The sequence below is a fragment of the Castor canadensis genome, chromosome 7 (genome assembly GCF_047511655.1).
Source record: "Castor canadensis chromosome 7, mCasCan1.hap1v2, whole genome shotgun sequence".
NCBI lineage: Eukaryota > Metazoa > Chordata > Mammalia > Rodentia > Castoridae > Castor > Castor canadensis.
In genome coordinates, this window is record NC_133392.1 from 29,895,579 (window position 1) to 29,915,577 (window position 19,999).

At 35.6% G+C, this 19,999-nt stretch overlaps 1 protein-coding gene and 1 pseudogene across 3 annotated transcripts in view; both read right to left on the reverse strand.

Annotated features, from left to right (window-relative positions):
* On the reverse strand, positions 1-5,095 carry LOC141424853 (large ribosomal subunit protein uL14-like; annotated as a pseudogene).
* Positions 4,756-19,999, reverse strand: part of Cutc (cutC copper transporter) — a 27,090-nt gene continuing 11,846 nt past the window's right edge. For all 3 annotated transcript variants that reach the window (XM_074078545.1, XM_074078546.1, XM_020156300.2), the window contains 4 exons: positions 16,628-16,761; positions 10,293-10,320; positions 6,613-6,718; positions 4,756-5,243 (listed from right to left, as the gene is read on the reverse strand). In XM_074078545.1, coding sequence (XP_073934646.1) covers positions 5,129-5,243; positions 6,613-6,718; positions 10,293-10,320; positions 16,628-16,761 — 383 coding nt within the window. In that variant the 3' untranslated portion in view covers positions 4,756-5,128. The remainder of the gene's footprint in view (positions 5,244-6,612; positions 6,719-10,292; positions 10,321-16,627; positions 16,762-19,999) is intronic.

Here is a 19,999-nt window from a genome sequence, read left to right on the forward strand (position 1 = left end):
CTTCAGCCACTCCACCAACCATTTTTTGTGTGTGTGTGATGGGTTTTTTCGATAGGGTCTTGCAAACTATTTGCCCAGGCTGGCTTTGAACCACGATCCTCCTGATCTCTGCCTCCTGAATACCTAGGATTACAAGTGTGAGCCACTAGTCCCTGGTTGTATCTAGCTTTAGAAACAGAAACTCAAACAATGTCCTCAGGACATTTACCTCTGTGTTGGTTTCACTCTCAAGTGTGTTTTTCCCACTCATTGGTAAAGATGGTCACAAAGCTGTAGTGTTATGATTTTAGCCAGTAATCATAATTCAATGAATCAGGTAGGAGTGGGGGGGGGGGAGCGGGGAATTGCTTTTCTGTTCTGACTGCTCCACAAATCTTTGGTAGGATTCTGAATGGCCCTGTTTGTATTGCTTTCCCATCTCTGGGCGAATGAATTCGGACAAAGGAATGAGGCATTCTGACTAGCAGCCTGGGTGCCCTCTCCCACGGGCAAGCGAAATGAAGCTATATGACTGACAATCCAACAAAGAAAGCACCATTATTCCGGGGCTTCAGAAAGGAACATACCAAAAACATAGCTTTATAATAACATAATTCCATATACCTAAAATATAAACAAATCCATTACTTAGAAGCCCAACTATTCCTCAGTTTAATACCTAAAAAATGTCTAAGACCTTAATTAACACATCTACATAAAAATTTTATACAGAGGATTTCTGATACATTTCCAATACAGACCAGTAGCATAATGCCAATGTGGTTTGTGTCTGTGAGGGAACTGAGAAATGCAATCCAAATATACAACTCTTTGTGATTTTTATCCCAAGTTAATGTTTAGCATTGTATGGCAACAGATAGGATGAATTTTCTTTGGATGTTTTTAGTCAAAAATCTTGGTTATAGGGAACAAAAATCCATTCAAACTAGTGTAGCCAGTTTATTGACAGATATAAACAACAAATAAGGAACAATATTGTGCTTCCACTGGTGACTTCAAACATGCTGTCAGTCCCCTTCCTTCTGTTGCCTTGACTACATCTTAATCAGATGCTATAACTTTCTGGACTCTCTCAAGTATAAAAAGTTCCAAGCCAATCTAATAAAAAACTTCTTTCTCACATCCAATTTTAAAAACATCTTTATTAGGATATAAATTACATATAATTCGATTAAAGTGTACAATTAAATGCTTTTAGGATATTCAGAGTTTGCAACCACCACCCAACCAATTTGTGCCTACCAAAAAAATCTTCTAATTTAAAGCTTCTCCCTTTCTTGGTTAGTGATTAGTTACTGCTGGGGAACAAAGTATCATTCATTTTTATCATTTTCCTTGTTATTCAATAAAGTGAAAGGATTACTTTCAATGCTAAAATTGGAAAAGTTGTAAGCACATGAGTATGGCTGGCCACCGTATGAGCAAGTGCTGTAATTCCCCCCCTTTTTGGTGGGACTGGAATTTGAACTCAGGGCTTCACACATGCAAAGTAGACACACTACTGCTTGAGCCACACTTATAGTCCATTTTACTCTGATTATTTTGGAGATAAGGGTCTCACAAACTATGAGTTATCCTCAAACCTTGATTCTCCCAATCTCAGCCTCCCTAGTAGCAAGGATTACAGGCATGAGCCAGTGGCACCAGTTTCTTTTTACTATCTTAAATGTACAAAATGGTGGGTTTCATCATTCACTTTTGCTCGATCAACTGGCCAACCACCACATACTTTATTGTCACCACTTTCCAGGTGTCCTTCAGCAGTATGCTCTTCCATTACTCGTAATGTTAAGTTTCATTACTGGGTTATGATGGCAACAAGAAGACAGTCAAACATAAACTAGAGTTCTACTTTTACAACTAGCAAACAATCTATACCTTTATGTTTTGGTACCAGGTGGATATTTAGCTCCCAACATTCTACCTAAGAGTTTTAGCATTGATTTTTTTTATTATTGTTTTTACATTTACTCATATGTGTTTACATTGTGACACTCCCCCCACCCCCACTTCCAGGCAGAACCTATCCTGCTCTCTGTTCTCCGATTTTATTGAAGAGAAAATGTAAGAGACAATAAGACACAGCATTTTTGCTAGTTTGAGATAAAGATAGTTATACTGAGAGATTCCTAGCATTGCTTCCATGCACATGTGTATTACAGCCCAAATTGGTTCATCTCCACCAGACCTCTTCACTACTTCCCGGTCACCTTCCCATAGTGACCTCTGTTGGTTTAAGTTTATTACATTAACTCCTCTGTGGGCACATCAAACACTTTCAAGTTCTGGGTTTCCTACCTTTCCTATTCCTCCCGTACACGTTCTCCCCTTAGCGTGTGACCCATGTCCAATAATATTACTGCATCTGTTTTAGGTCTAAAGTCCGCACATGAGGGAGAACATACAATTTTTGGCCATCTGAGCCTGGGTAACCTTGCTTAAGATGATGTTCTCCAGCTCCATCCATTTACTTGCAAATGACAAATTTCATTCTTCTCTGTGACTGAATAAAATTCCATTGTGTATGAATACATTTTCTTAATGCATTTGTCAGTAGTGGGCCATCTTGGCTTTCCATAGCTTGCCTAGTGTGAACAGTGCTGCAATAAATACGCGTGTGCAGATGCCTTTGGAATAACCTGAGTCACATTCCTTTGGGTATATCCCTAGGAGTGGTATTGCTGGATCATATGGCAGATCTGTTTAGTTTTTTAATAAGCTTCCATACTGTTTTCCAGAGTGGTTGTACTAGCTTACATTCCCACAAGAAGTGTATGAGGGGTTCCTTTTTCCCCACAACCTCGCCAACATTTGTTGTTGGTGGTCTTTTTGATGATAGCTATTCTAACAGGAGTGAGGTGGAAGTATGGCTTTGATTTGTATTTCTTTTATGGCCAGGGATGGTGAGCATTTCTTCATGTGTTTTTTGGCCATTTGGATTTCTTCCTTTGAAAAAGTTCTATTATTTCAGTTGCCCATTTCTTTATTGGTTCATTGATTTTGGGGGAGTCTAGTTTTTTCATCTCCCTGTATATTCTGGTTATCAGTCCTTTGATGTATAGCCAGCAAATATTTTCTCCCACTCTGTAGGTGGTCTCTTCAATTTAGAGACCATTTCTTTTGTTTTGCAGAAACTTTTTAATTTCATGTACTATATTGTTTTCTGCTATTTTGTTAGGAGCTTTTGATTCTATATCATAAAGATTATCAGTCTGTAGTTTTTCTTGTCTTGTTTTGGTAATGAAACACTGGCCCCTTAGAATGAGTAGGAAAGCATTCCCTCCTATTCTATGCTTTAGAAGAGTTTGAGAAGGATTGGTGCTAATTCTTCTTTAAGTGTTTCCTAGAATTCACGAGTGAAGTCTGCCTTAACTTTTCTAATAGCTTTATAACAGACTTCCACATCTCTGAATGGTTCATTAATCTTCCCAAAATTGAAATGTCCTTTTCAATGGCTTTTCACCACCTGCTAAATTAAATATGAGTGACTTAACCTGACACTGTACAATGTACATCGCAATATGGCTCTGGATTTAACACTTTATAGCAAACTCTTTCCTTATTTGGATTCTCTATTCTAGTCAAATTAAACTATTGTCTTATTCGTTTTTGTTTTAAAAAATATCCTTTGCACAATTAAGCAGGTACCTTGTAAATGTTTAAATTAAGATGAGAAATATGGAGCTTAATAAACGTCAGTGTTATAATCTTAACTGGTATTTCTCCAAAAATTAAGGGTATTTTTCCTGTTAGTTGTCATAACAAACACAATCATTCACAGATTACACACATGAGATCATTAGTAAACATTTTAAAACAGGACTAAAGTGTAGAAAAACCAAGGTAAGGATTACTTTACGCTTTTTGGGTTTTTTTAAAATATTTACATAGTGGAGAGCAGAAAGTAAGTGTTGCCTTCAAAACCCAATGCCTGGCTTCCAGGGAAAGCTTTTAAAGGGAAGGGTCAGGACAAAATACTAAATATGGTTATATTTCCATATGTATATGATACTGAGTCTAGGAACTTTTATATGTTGCTTCCCAAGCTTAGAGTTGTTGTTTTGTTTTGTTTTTTCTGGGGGTGGAGAAGCAAATATTTTTTAATGGGTATTATTAAAACCTAGAAGTACACTGAAGAATCATGCAATGCTGCCTTCATTGGATGCAATCCTGGGCCAAATGTCTGGATATTCCTTCGCAACTGGTCCTGTGATGACAGAACCTTTCAGCTCACCTTTATTGTTTACTACAACCCTTGCATTATTTTCAAAATAAAGAAACATCCCATCTTTTCTCTGGTATGACTGGTTGTCAGATTACTACCGCTGGATATACGTTCTTTCTGTGCTCTGGTTTGCCTTTCTTGACTGTGGTCATCACCATGTCACCCACACCAACAGATCTCCTTCACAGAATTGATATTAGGACATTTGGCTCCTGTGTTGTCAGCAATTAGTCATGGTTCCTACAGGAAGACTCAGGGAAATGTGGAATTTGCACCAGACCCATCATGCCCTTGCTTCAATATCTTGAATGCCAGAAATGTAAGATAAAGAAAAAATTAAAAAGTCTAAGAATTTTTATGCTGTATCCATTCACTCTGTACTGTTTCCATCCTGCTCAAAGCAATATATCCAATGAATACATAATAAAAAGAGAAACTAAAAAAAAAAAAACCCAAAATCAAACATAATCTCCTTTTTCAGACTTTGCTACAGAATGTACTCAGAATAAGAATAAGAAACTATACCACAATAGAATGAGGATCTTTATTTTACAAATGAAAAGGCAAAATAACTGCTATTGATCCTGAAGTCACAGTCTGAATTCATACCTTGCAGTTGAATTTTCCCCATTCATCAATTAATTCCACTGAAAACTGACTAATCCTCTCTGTGGAAGAAGCATAATACACTTAATCATGGAGACAACAATGGCTGGCAAGACTAAGAAAAGGAAGTGATGTATATGTTCCAATTTCTGTTTTCTTCTTAGAAATATACTTCATGACCATATAAAACTTAAGATTGTCCTGAACAGAGAAGAAGGTTAAAGCTGTGTCACAGAGAATTGCTGATTATACTTCTACCTTCATACTCTGGTATCCTTGTCTCTCAGAGAGGTCTGACTAAACCAGGATATTCTTTGCAATAGCATTCAAAGTCCTTACTTTGGCCACATCTGTTACCTTTAGAGAATATTCTGAATTAGCAAGCGAGGCTCCCATAGCAACAGAGGAATTTCTGTAATTGAAATAACAAATGAACAGTTAATTATGTAAGTTGTTAAATAAGCCCTCTTATGGGTACTTCATTTTACAGGCTATTTCGTGTCTCAAGAATAAGGGAAGGTCAAGGAACCTGGACTAACGTATTCCATAATTTTCATTAATTTATTACTCAAAATATCTAGTAGATGAATCTGCCAGACAGAATACTTGATTTTATATCTGGAAATGTAAGTTCTAAGGCTTTTTTTTTGCGGCACTGGGGCTTCAATTCAGGGTCTCATGTTTGTTAGGTAAGAGCTCTACCACTTGAGCCACTCCATCAGTGCTTTTTTGTGTTGGGGATTTTCAAGATAGAGTCTCACAAACTATTTGTCTAGGCTGGCCTCGAACCAGGATTCTCCACATCTCTGTAATCAAATAGCTAAGATTACAGGTATGAGCCACTGGTGCCAGGAGCTTTTCCTTTTTCTACATTGCATTTTCCCCAACTTATAAATAAATAGGAGGATTCCACATTGCATTTTCCCCAACTTATAAATAAATAGGAGGATTCCACTATTAAGCTAGAGGAATATATCAAATATATCTATTTAGTATGGCACCAGTGGCTTCCATCTACAATCCTAGCTACTTGGGAGGCTGAGATTGGGAGGATTGTGGATTGAAGCCAGTCTGGACAAATAGTCTGAGAGACCCCATCTCCAAAACAACCAGAGCAAAAAGGACTGGAAGTGTGGCAAGTGGTAGAGTGGCTGCTTTGGAAAGGTGAAGCCCTAAGTTCAAACCCCAGTACCACCAAAAAAAACACCTTTAATTCCTCAATGGTGATGTTGCTTCAAAATAACTGGAAATACAGAGTAAAGGTGAGGGAAGACTGACTAAATATTAACAGTAGGAGGCTGTGACTCTTCTATCCTTATGTCAGCCATTAATTGTGCTAAAAAGAATAGGGAAATGGGCACATGTGAATATGATTCATTTGAAGCTTAGCTGCTAAATTAATTCATTATCAACTACTAAATTCAGCAATGCCTTAATTAGGTAATTAGTTCTATTGAATGAACAGACTAAGCGTCTCTCTATAGAAGTAGCACAGACCAGATTTAACCATGATGGTGGCACAGCTGGTAAGACTAATCAAAGAATATATAAAGATTTGCCTACCTTCAGAAGATATTGCTTATTTAAGACAGAAAAAAAACCATTTTAGAAATGTTTTTCAACTGCAAAAATGACTATACTACTGTCATACTAATCACAACACTCTATTCATTAGCCATGGCACTAAGTTTTCTTTTTTTTTTTTTTTTAAGTTTTCTTATTTGGCAAAGTAAAGATTAATCTCATTCCTTCTTGTATGAGTCAAAGAACACATTTTTTACCGAAATTTCATTCCCGAGTCTCTAGAAGACCGAGCAGAACAGTGAAATTCTGTAGCACCTGAACCTTCAAGGATCCTTTGCAGATTTCTGTCTGTTATGCCACCTCCTGTCAAAAAAGAACAAATAATGAATGACATGGAATAGAATCTTGCATACCATTTAAAGACTGCTTATTCTACTTGAAATCTCATTCTGAAATTTCTCATTGATTCAAAAATTCCTCTCTCCCTAATCTAAAATAAGGTCAGAAAAATAACTAACCTATACTACAGACTCTGGAGAACTGTTAAGGCCACAAAGCCTATATGACAGAATCTTATATATGCATTGGTTTATATAACGATATTATACATTACTGAGTTTAGATTTAAAAAGACTACTGGGATAAAGAAAATCATTAAATGCTCCATCCCTGCTCTCCCCTAAATTTAAGGAAAATTGAATCAGAATGAAATGCAAGGACAGATTTGACGAAAAGGCTACAAAAGCACCACAGAGACATGCCTGAAAAAGAGAATTTGCAGTTTTCTCTCTGGCCCAGAATTTGAAGAGCACGCTGACTCATGGGAAATGGGAATAAGCATGTTTACAGTTCATTTATTCATTTTATATTTATATATAAAAATCATATTCTGAGTTGATACCAGCAATTATAAATATGAAATTAATTTATTCATCTTTATATCCTTATCTCCTAATATAGATTATTTAATAAATATTTTAAATGATATTAATCATAAACTTTGTAACTCAATTAAAATAATCTATTTTTAATACCCTCTTTCAGACTCATTAATTTTTTGTTAGTGCTACAGTCATATTGCAGAACCCTAAGAAGTAGAAAAGACAAGCCAGGTTTAGTGGTACACAACTATAAAATCAGCATTTGAGGCTGAGGCAGGAGGATCTCAAAATCAAGGCCAGCCTGGGCTATATATAACAAGTTGGATGCCAGCCTGGGTTACATAGGGAGACCCTGTATCAAAAAAAAAAAAAAAGAAAGAACATAGGCTGAGAAGTCAGATTTAGATTGGAATCCTGGCTTACCACTGTATCAATAAACAGCTGTGTGGTCTTAGATATGGTACTTACATCTACTGAGCCTCAACTTTTTCACTGAAAAAATACAATTAATACTGCCTATCTCTTGAGCTTGTCATAAGGACTCAGAGACAAATCTACTATTTCCTTCTACAAATGAAACAATCAGGCACTGAAACACATTGCTCAGTTATAAACAACTCTAATACCTAGGAAATATATTTATTTTGCAAACATAGGCTACCATACCTTGATAGGTAAAAGGGGTCTCAAAGAATAACTAGCTCAATATCCTCTATTTTATTTTTATCTTTTTGAAATAGGATCTCACTGTGTTGCCAAGCTAGCCTTGAACTCATGATCCTCCTACCTCAGCCTCCCAAATACCTGAGATTACAGGTGTGCACCACTTCATCCAGCTTTCAGAATTTCTCTTTACAGAAGAGGAAACTGGAGCCTAACTGTATCATAAGCTTCATTATGAAAAGGCTATTACTATGGTCTACATATCTTTATATTTCTTGATGATGAATATTCATTACACAATCAGAATGACTTATCTAGGGATTTTTACTTACTCGCACTTATTTACATGAAATAATAAAAATTTGTATAGATGTCTATTCTGCAAGCTCCTGAAGCAGGATTATTTCATATTCTCTCTATTTTCACATCTACCATATTTTATATACACATATATAATCATAACTATAATTTACATACTTGGCAAGTTTTGTTAAATAAATTAAACACAAATATTTATGTGTGTGTGTGTATATATATATATATATAAAACATTTGACATAAGACTGTCAGTTTTGTTTTTTTTTTTTAACGCAATTCCTGGGGCGTGAACTCAGGGCCTACACCTCGAGACACTCCACCAGCCCTATTTTTGTGAAGCATTTTTTGAGATATGGTCTTGCAAAGTATTTGCCCATGCTAGCTCTGAACTGCTATCCTCCTGATCGCTGCCTCCTGAGAAGCTAGGATTACTGGCGTGAGCCACTAGCACCTAGCTCAACTGTCAGCTTCTTGAGGAAACAGTTTCTTGTATAACTGCATTCTAAGTAATGTCTTGCATATACCTTAATAATTACATATTAAGTAAAAGCATTCTTAAAGTGAACAACTGTTCACTTTAATAATGTCAGACTCTTTAACTCTCTTTAACATTTTCTGATGAGTTTATAAAGGTCTCAATTTTTAGGTAGTGTCTGTTCATGTTTCAGAAACTTCGTACAGATCAAAGCCTTCCTCACAATACCCTGTACCTGGCCTCTTTTAGAAAGCTGGTCTTTTTCTGGTTGTCATCATTTTGAGCCCTGATGAGTACTTGGCATCACTGGTAGTGAGGTGACTAGAGATTGAACACCTTCTGATATGATCTAACAAAGTATGCATAATAACCTATCATTCTTACCCAAATATTTAACCAGAAACTAATCAAACCTCATAATCTAACTATCAGTTTATAGGAAATACAGAGGCTAGAACAAGCTAAACAGTATCAAAAAGAAACAATATGATAAAATCCAGAAAGTATGACATTCTACAGTTTTAAGTGGTCCAAATTTTTTCTTGTTTTGGCAGCACTAGGGATTGAACTTAGTCCAAAGTTTTTTAATGTTCTTTTTTTTAAACAAGAAAAAGAAAAGAAAAAAACTTCTACATTAAAAGACATTAAGAAAGGTAACAATCAATTGCAATGCTGTTCCTTCATTGGGTCTTAGTTTGCACATAATACCTATGAAAAATATTTTGGGGACAATGTGAGAAAGGTAAGTGTGGACTGGGAATTAAATGGTATTCAGGAATTAAGTGTTTATTTTGATAGACATAATAATGATACAGTAGTTATAGTAAAATGGTCTTTTTAAAAGAGATGCATAAAGATAAAATGTTAGATACTTTAAAAATTTTAGATCTCTCCAGATTAAAAAAAGACAAATGTTGCAAAATGTTAAATCTAGGGAATGAGCATGACCGCTTTTTATGTTTCAAAAAAGAAAAAACTAAGACTGCCTTTATATTTATCTCACTCTGATTCCAGGTTGTCTAATCTAATTTATTTTTTCTTTCTTCTTTTTTCTTCCTTTTTTTCCCCTCATTGTCTTATCCAATTAAAAAACTTCCTCATCTGTTCATTTCTAGTGAGCATCTGTACTTAACTGCTCTTATGGCTATCATCAGGAGCACGTTCTGAAATTATCCTGGCTACAACAAAGAATTTGTGATCACGGATCTTCAGGAACTGAAAGAGTACTGTATTTATCCAGGATGTTGCCTAAACATTTGACCTCAGCACAGTGTGGCACGTCAAATTTGATGTGCCCCACCAGAGATGAATATCCAAATTCAGAATATCCTATTACTGCAGGAAAGCAAACTCGGAGAAACTCTGATCCTAATCTCCTTCCTTATTTGCTCTTCTCTAAACTAATCCTCATGAGAATATTATCCTTCTTCTAAAGTTTTAAGTTCTAGCATAGATCTCCTAATCTTAAACATTTTGACAAAACTATTTATTCTCTCTAAACACCATGGCCTAATACTTTCTCCTACATTTTCCTGTATCCTTTGCTCTTCTTCCACTATAGTTTAGTGTTATGCTAATAAATGGAGAGATAAATAAATACCTGGCATTACCACAATCCTGCCTTTTGCCTGAAAAAAGAAAAAAAAATCAAATTTTAATATATTTCTCTTAATTGGCAGCTAGAATAGAAACATGATCCAAAATACAATAAATTTTAAAAATGACCAGTAATGTCTAATTTTCGATAGATTCTCTCTATTTGGGGGTAGAAAGTCTTAGGCAATAAAATGTCCAGCATAGTAACTTTCTATCCATAAAGATTTTTATTGTTTTGCTTTAAAATATCATACTATTGAAAGTTCACATATGGATTAGTTTTGTTCCTCTGTAATGAGCTTCTAGTTTTTAGCCCTAGACCTGCTCTGCACCAGTGTCTTATCCATGTGTCCTGACTCTGTTGTCCTTGGACTCCCATTTTGCTTTGGGATTTAAGTTATTATATGTTGTCAATAATATTTAGATGAAAGGTCCAGAAAGAAACTTACCAGGTTTTTTTGTTTGTTTGTTTTCATTTTGTTTTGCCTTTTGAGGTATTATAAATCGTTAACTAGGTTTACCAAGCAGATTTGGTTCAATGACTAGATCTCTTACTGTATTACAGTATAATACTGATCTCAGCCTGGACTCAACAACACAGAGACTAGAATAAAACTGTTATACTGATTAAACAAACAAACAAACAAACAAAAACACCCAAACTTGCAGTGTTACGAATACAAAAAATAGAAGAACACAATATAAGAAAAGCCTTACTGAAAAATAACATCCAATAGGATGGAAGTAAATTAATTTAAATAAGAATAAGCAGAAAAGAAAGCATAACCTAATTGTAAATTACTAGGAGAAAAATCCACTCAAATCTTATATCCTCAGCTAAATTCCCCAGTTTATCATGGCAAGTAAACAAAACCATAGGTCCATTTAACTGGACTATTAGGAATTTATTTAATTTCTGATAATTCTAGAAAATAGGAATTGTGATTCTTATTACTAATTTTTATGATTGTTAACATTATTATTATCTTAAGCACCCATTTATCTTTCCATTTCTCTCCCTAAGTGTTCTTTTCTTGTTTCTCTTCACTAATTAAGATAGTCTAAGCCCCAAATTCTAACTATCCCTTTGAGTCATATTTCTTTGTAAACTCCAGAACATATACACTTATGTATGCAATCGAAACCCATTTCTTTCTCCTGCTAATTCATCTTTTGTCTATATAATTTATAGGTCCCCAGTAACTACACACAAGAGGGTAAAAGAAAACTTTATCCTTCTTGACATGATGAACAAGAGAAAATTTCTATTTTCTTGGAGCTTACACATTCAAGAAGACAGATGACAGATATTTATATTTGTATAATAAAATTACAGATAGTAGTAAGTACAATAAAGAAAAAATAAAGCAAGACAATGAGATAGAAAGTGACAGAGATAAGGGCTTAGACTTTAATAACTTAGAAAAATTAAGTGGAACAAAGATATTCTCAAATGTGTAAAAACAAGACATGCATAAAACAAAATATTTACTATCTAGAAAGTTGAAACAATTTTAGTAGAGGAAAAAAATCACACTTACTTATTTTTTTCCCAAGTGGAGGCTTTCCAAAATAAGGACAAATGATATTTTAAAGAGATTAAATTCTATGATTTTTGTGGCCTTCCATAAAAGATTTTATTTAGAATTCTAAGTTTCTTAAAGCTATTGAAGAGATTTGGCAATATTAGACACAAGGTGTTAGTAATTATCCCTTGTGTTATGGTTTGACTATAAAATGTCCCCCCACGAGCTCATGTATTGTGGACTTGGTTACAGCAGATAGCCTTTTGGGTGAGGGCGGGGGTGACTGGATCATGAGGGCTCTGTCTTCATGAAAGGATTAATCCATTGATGGTTTCAAAATTTGAACAAACTATTAAAAGGTGACAGAACTGTGGAAGGTGGGGTCTGGTTAGATAAAGGGCACATGTTTGGGGGCTATTTCTTGCCCTTGTCCCTTGCTGTTACTGTTCTTTCTGCTTCTTATCTGCCATTCTCCAGTCACCATGATGTTCTGCCTTATCGTGGACCCACAAACAATAGAGCCAAGGACTATGGACTGAAACATCTGAAACCATGAGCCAAAATAAATAACTCTTCCATTTAAGTTGTTTATGTCAGCTGTTTTGTAATAGTGATGAAAATCTGACTAATATACCTTGTAAAGTTATTCTGGGAAGTAGGTGCTGACTTTTTTTTTTTTTTTTTTATCATCCTAACTTTGCAGATGAAGACATTGAGATTTAGGAGGCTTAGGTAATTTGCCCAAGCACACTGTTAATAAATGGCAAAACTAGGATTTAAGCCACGATTCTAATCCCAAAGCCTATGCTTTACTCAGTTTATTATAGTCCTTGGTAGTTACTTCAAGAAGTAAAGTTAATACATGAAAATATTTAACCCAGCTCTTCCTGCCAACCAATGATTAATATACTACTTATATGTGAGAACACACACACACATTTCAAAATGAAATACATGACTATGAGAATTGTATCTATTCTCTATTCCTTGATTGAATAACTGTTTAAAACACGATTCACAGGAACAAGACAAGGGTACCCACTCTCCCCACTCTTATTCAACATAGTCCTGGAATTCCTAGCCACAGCAATTAGGCAAGAAGAAGTAATAAAAGGAATACAAATAGATAAAGAAATTGTCAAAGTATCCCTATTTGCAGATGATATGATCCTATACATCAAAGACCCAAAAAACTCTACCCCAAAACTCTAGACATCATATCAGCTTCAGCAATGTAGCAGGATACAAAATCAACTTATAAAAACATAGCCTTTCTATATACCAACAATGACCAAACTGAGAAAGAATATAGGAAAACAATTCCATTCACAACAGCCTCAAAAAAAAATCAAATACCTAGGAGTAAACTTAACAAAGGATGTGAATGAACACCACAAGGAGAACTACAAAACTCTGAAGAAAGAGATTGAGGAAGACTACAGAAGGTGGAAAGGCCTCCCATGCTCATGGATTGGTAGAATTAACATAAAAAAATGGCTATACTACCAAAAGCAATCTACATTTCAACTCAATTCCCATCAAAATCCCAATGACTTTCTCACAGAGATTGAAAAATCTACCCTAAAGTTCATTTGGAAACACAAGACACCACAAGTAGCCAAGGCAATACTCAGCAAAAAGGAATGCTGGAGGTATCACAATATCTGACTTCAAACTATATTACAGAGCCATAGCAATAAAAACAGCAAGGTATTGGCACAAAAACAGATATGAAGACCAGTGGAACAGAATAGAGGACCAGATATGAATCCATACAGCTACGACAACCTTATTTTTGACAAAGGTGCCAAAAACATACAATGGAAAATAGATAGCCTCTTCAATAAATGCTCCTGGGAAAAGTGGTTATCTGCCTGCAGAAAACTGAAACTAGATCTATGCCTATCACCCTGTACTAGTATCAACTAGTATTAAGGATTAAGGACTTTAATATCAGACCTGAAACTCTAAAGTTAGTACAGGAAAGAGCAGGGAATACTCTGAAAGCAATGGGTATAGGCAAAGAATTCCTCAGTAGAATTCCAGCAGCCCAGCAACTAAGAGAAAGGATGGACAAATGGGACTACATGAAACTAAAAAGCTTCTGCACAACAAAAGAAATGGTCTCTAAACTGGAGAGACCACCCACAGAGTGGGAGAAAATACTTGCTGGCTATACATCAGACAAAGGACTGATACCACAATATACAGGGAGCTCAAAAAACTAAACTCCCCCAAAATCAATGAACCAATAAAGAAATGGGCAACTGAACTAAACAGAACTTTTTCAAAGGAAGAAATCCAAATGGTCAAAAAACACATGAAAAAATGCTCACCATTCCTGGCCATAAAGGAAATGCAAATCAAAACCACACTAAGATTCTACCTCATTCCTATTAGAATAGCTATCATCAAAAACACCACCAACAACAAATGTTGGTGAGGATGCAGGGGAAAAGGAATGCTCACACATGCTGGTAGGAATGTAAGCTAGTACAACCACTTTGGAAAACAATATGGAAGCTTATTAAAAAACTAAACATAGCTCTGCCATATGATCCAGCAATCCCACTCCCAGGGATATACCCAAATGAATGTGACTCAGGTTATTCCAAAGGCACCTGCACACCCATGTTTACTGCCACACTATTCACATTAGCCAAGTTATGGAAACAGCCAAGATGGCCCACTACTAACAAATGGATTAAGAAAATGTGGTATTTATATACAATGGAACTTTACTTAGCCACAAAGAAGAACAAAATTTTGTCATTTGCAAGTAAATGGATGGAACTGGAGAACATCATCTTAAGTGAAGTTAGCCAGGCTCAAAAGACCAAAACTCATGTGTTCTCCCTCATACACGGATTACAGACCTAAAACAAATGCAGTAATATTATTGGACATTGGTCATACACTAAGGAGAGAACGTGTACAGGAAGAATAGGGAAAGGGAAGGAAAAACCTAAAACTTGAAAGTGGTTGATGTGCCCACTGTAGAGGAGTGAATAAAGTAACCTTAAACTATGGGAAGGTGACTGGGAAGTAGTGAAGAGGTCTGGTAGAGATGAACCAATTCGGGTTGTAATACACATGTGCATGGAAGCAATGCTAAGAATCTCTCTGTGTAGCTATTTTTATCTCAAGCTAGCAAAAATGCTGTGTCTTTATTATTATCTCTTATGTTTTCTCTTCAACAAAATTGGAGAAGAGGGCAGAACAGGTTCTGCTGGAAGTGATGGGGGTGGACTGGAGAGGCAGAGGGGTGAGAGGGCAGGAGGGAGAGATGGCCCAAACAATGTATACACATATGAATAAATGCATAAACAATTTAAAAATGGAAAAAAAATAAAATCTGATACATCAACTCTTCTATTTTAAAACATTTTAGGCTTCCCCAGTGCACCAAGGTTTAAATAAAAATGCTATTTTGTACAGTTTTCAAGGTTCTAGGTATGGTTCTTCTCTCCACCTTCAACAGTCTGACCATTCTTAATTATCTTCAGTTATGCTTATTTTTGTTTCTAGGTCTTTGGATATACTATTTCTTCTGTAGGAACACTCCCACTCTCTCTGCTTTCACAGAATAATTCCCAACCATCCTTCCAATGAGTAAGATGTTGATATATGGATACTTTTTCGTCCTGGAAGCTTTCCCTAACTATTGCCAACCTTTATTCCCCAAATTTGGGGTTAATTCCTCTCCAGTGTGCCTCCACAGCACTTTTTTTAAAGTAGTCTGTTAAAAAGTTACTATTGTACATTAGACTGTAGGGCAGTGACTACATCACATGTGTACATATGTGCACATAGCCCTTGGTTACTATAGTACAAATATTCTGCACTGATACATACTTAAAAAACACTTATAAAGTCAGCAAGTCATATCAGATCCTTAGGTGAAATATCTGAAAGTTATTTTCATGGTTATCAAAACGCAAAAATAATCAGATATCCGTACAAGAATGCTAAATAGTATTATTCATAAAAACAGTAATAATAAAAAAATATGTTACAAGACATAATATATGCCAAGCACTGTGCTAAGGCTTACATCTTATCTCTTTCAATCCTTAGGGAAAACTTATAAAGAAAATTAAATTCTTCTCAATTTGACACATAAGGAACAGAGGCATAAAGACTGGTAACCTACTCAACATCACACAGCAAATAAAAGTCAAACCTGAGTCTCAAACACATACATGTTCTTCCACCTCAAAGCCTGTACTCACTAACTTAGAATCTCTCTGGACTGGTTAGAAAATGGAGATATACTTCAATTACAAAGTCATCTCTGCCAGGAAGTGAGGGGGGTGGGGGGAGAGGAAGGGGGTAAAGGGCATGGGGGTCGAAATGGCCCAAACAATGTATGCACATACAAATAAAAAAAAAGTCATCTGATTGCAGATGATTGCTAGCTCATTAGAACTCATACAAAAGAAAAATATATTTTCTCCTAAATTGACATATGGGAAAATTAAAGAAGAACATAATTTTAGTTCTAGATTATACCCATAGATAAGTACCTCATAAATTTTATATGGGATCCCCTGAATATACATGGGCTAATAATGAAAAGATATAGCTTAAAATGAGGCAATGCTGATGGCATGTGGTCATCTAAGATCAGATCCTTAAGCACTGTCTATAATTTGATCAGAAGAGTCTTGGTTATCAAAAACACTCATGAAAGAAGTAAGAATTAAATAAATACATCATTGCCCATTTGCTTTCTCCTGTAGAGAACCTTGCTAAAAGACAAATGTCAGGAGTAACCACAGTCTGAAGAAGAAAGAAAAGAGATTGCTTGTACCTGATCTATCAGTCGCTTTATCAGAGGTAGCCCTTCTAGTGCCGAACTATCACATCCACTGGTCAATACTCGTTCAAACCCCAAGGTTAAGAGGGTCTCTAGCGCTGCCACTGGATCATGAACCATGTCAAAGGCTGAAATAAATAAAACTGATTTGAATTTTGAGCAGATATCCTCTAATGCAATGTTTTCCAAAATGTAGTATACACTCGGGCATAGATTGACCCCACCTGATGATATGTTTCTAGAAGTGGATGGGCAAGGTGACTGAACATTGGGCTGTTGCAATGATGGTGGGAAAGATCCTTTTCTTGGTTGCATGTCTGCCAGTAATCCTTTTCCCTGAAAAAGAAAGACTATGATATGGGCTGGGGGTATAGCTTGGTGGTAGAGTACGTGCCTAGCATGCATGGGGCCCTGGGTGAGATCCCCAGCACCAAAAAAGAAAACAAGATTATGCTAAAGAATAATTTGGAATAAGTCACAAGAAAGGTTTAGGAAGTGTTGGATTTTAGATGAGTGTGGCTTTCAGTGTCTTCCCTGAGATGATCTCCCACCCTGTACTGCAGTACCAGCCTCTAGTGAACATGTTGTGAGCAAATTGTAGCATGCATATCAAACCGTGTTCTGAGGAAAAGCAAGATCTAATGGGTGGGGAAAGATTAAATATTTCTGTTTTCTGAAAACAATTATTTTGCATTTGTTTTCTATTAAATGTATTAGTTTCAAAAAATGTAGTATACATACAGTGTTGTACTGGACCTAGCTTATACTTGCTTTCAAGAGCCAATTGTGAAATATTAAGGTATTTTGTAAGTCATGTTATTAACTCATTGGCATCTTGAAATAAGTCAAGACAGAGTACTTAAATCATGGAAATAAGAAAATGCTACCAATCAGAATTCCTTTTTTTCCAAGAGCTAATTTACCATAGTCTGCACACCACTGGAAATATGCATGACCATTTTATTAGCAGACATTTTTTTTTTTGGCAGTAGTGAGGTTTGAACTCAGGGCCTCACACCTACTAGGCAGGTGCTCTACCACTTGAGCCACTCTGTCAGCCCTTTTTTGTGTTGGGTATTTTCGAGACAGGGTCTCTTGAACTGTGAACCTCCTGATCTCTGCCTCCTAAATAGCTAGAATTACAGGCATGAGCCATCAATGTCTAGGTGAGGTCTTGCTTTTTTTTTTTTTTTTTTTTTTTTAACAAGGGCCAGCCTGGACCTTGATCCTCCTACTTCGTCTCCCTGGGCAGTTGGGATGACAAGTTCATAGCACCACACGCAACTTCAGTATTTAGTTGGGGTTCTCGATAACTTTTTGGCCAGGCTGGTCTTGAACCGCAATTTTCTGATCTCTGCCCCACCCAAGCAGGTGGGATTATAGGCAGGACTATAGGCCTGAGCCATCCTGCCAAACTACACACATTTTAATAGGTGTATTTACTTAAATGCAGGGAAGAGGCAAAAAGTTTCAAATTTTCAGTAATTATAATTAAACAAAAAACTTACTTAAAATTTTAAAATTAATTTTATTAGTGTATATTAATGTACAAAGTGAGAGGTTTCATTGTGGTATTCCATACGTGCATATAATGTACTTTGATCTTATTCACCCCTTCTATTATTTTTTCTTATCCCCCCCTTAAATTTTTATTTAAAGAAAATTATTAAATATATTTGTACAGATAGCATTCAAGATATACCAAAGTTGTAAGTGTGTAGATAAGTAACCAAATTTGAGAAACTGCTAAATCTTCAAACAAACTGTACTACATAAAATGAAACACAATACTCACCAGTCCTAGGAAAAAACCTTGGCTTACATCCTCATTTTTGACTAATATTTTATGTTAATCCATTTACCTGACACACTCAAGGGTCATAGTATAAGGAGAGTTGTTTTCAATAGACTATATGAGGTTTCAATTCCATCCTTTCTACAAAACTTCCCTCTTCAAGTTTGGCATGGTGGTACACACCCATAATCTCAGCCCTCTGGGGGCTAAGGATTGCAAGTTCAGTGACAGTCTGGGATACACAGACCCTCCCTTAAAAAAATAAAAAAGAAAGATACTTCCCTTTTTAGAACACTCAAGAGAGTAAAGTGGCCTAGGAACCAAACCTCAAAATGGAAAAACTACTTCTGCTTTGGTTCTCAGCACTGCTATATGACATAGAAGTTCCAATCTATGGTGGATTAGGTGGTAGTGGTCCTCTGGGAGAAGCCCCCTTTTTGGTGCTGTTTAGTGTATGTAGGCAAGCTAAATCTACTAGAGAGGATTTCCCTTTTTATTGCATGCTCATACCATCTCATTGAATAGATGACTGGAAAAAACGTGGCATGAACGATAATGCAAAATTCCTATAAATTTTGAAAACATGAACATATTTTTGCTATACTTATTGGAGAAAAAAATTTGAAGACTTTTTTAAGAACAGAAAAATATAGTCTGTAAAACCAGTTTACTTTTTAAATTATTTTGCTTGTCAAATTTTTTAAAACTTTATTTTCAGGCACATATGAATAAAATAAAAATTAAAATTAAAAAAATTTATTTTCAGAAGAATGTGCATAATAAAAAATGCTTTTCAAGTTTAAAAACTTTTTTCATGTCTGGCTTGCCTTAAGTTGCTGACTTTTAAGTAACCTAATGTGTTAGTTACTGCTAATTTATAAGAAGCATTACTAACATCAAGTGAAAGAAAATAGTTTTCTGGTAGTCTCATATATTTCAAAAAGAAATACAACAAATATTAACTTATCCTTAATTTCTATAAATAGATGCAGATGCTGGTATTCACTCATTCTTAGTCTAATCTCTGAATGCTAACTTAAAAGGAAGAACATCAAGAAAAATATTTAACACTTTCTCAAGCATATCATCAATTTTTTTGAATTAAGATTTTGTTTTTATGTGCAAGAGCAGGGCCCTCTGAGTGCAAAAGTGACACTTGTTCCTCCATTTTTCCAAGGCTTAGCAAGGCTTAGCCAAAGAATATGGGAACCATAACCACCTGAATTATAGAGGAAGCATTTCTTTACATGATGCAGATAAGCTATCAATCAAGAAAAGCAATTTCGTATATTTGTTCATTGACTATTGGCATTTATTTCTTCTTTTCCTCTTCCTAAAAATGTCCATTTTTTTCTTCAGCTATCCACCCCTCTCCCCACAGGAAGCCTCTATATGAGAAACATGACCTCACTCCCAGCTCCAGGAATAGATTTGTCTGGCATAAGCCAGCACATTTCATTGGCCAGTGATTTATTCTTTTTAAGGCTGCTAATGATCGAAGGCAATCTAACTGAAATGAATCTCAGGATTATTACTTGGATGGGTACATGCACTTATAAGCAATACTTACT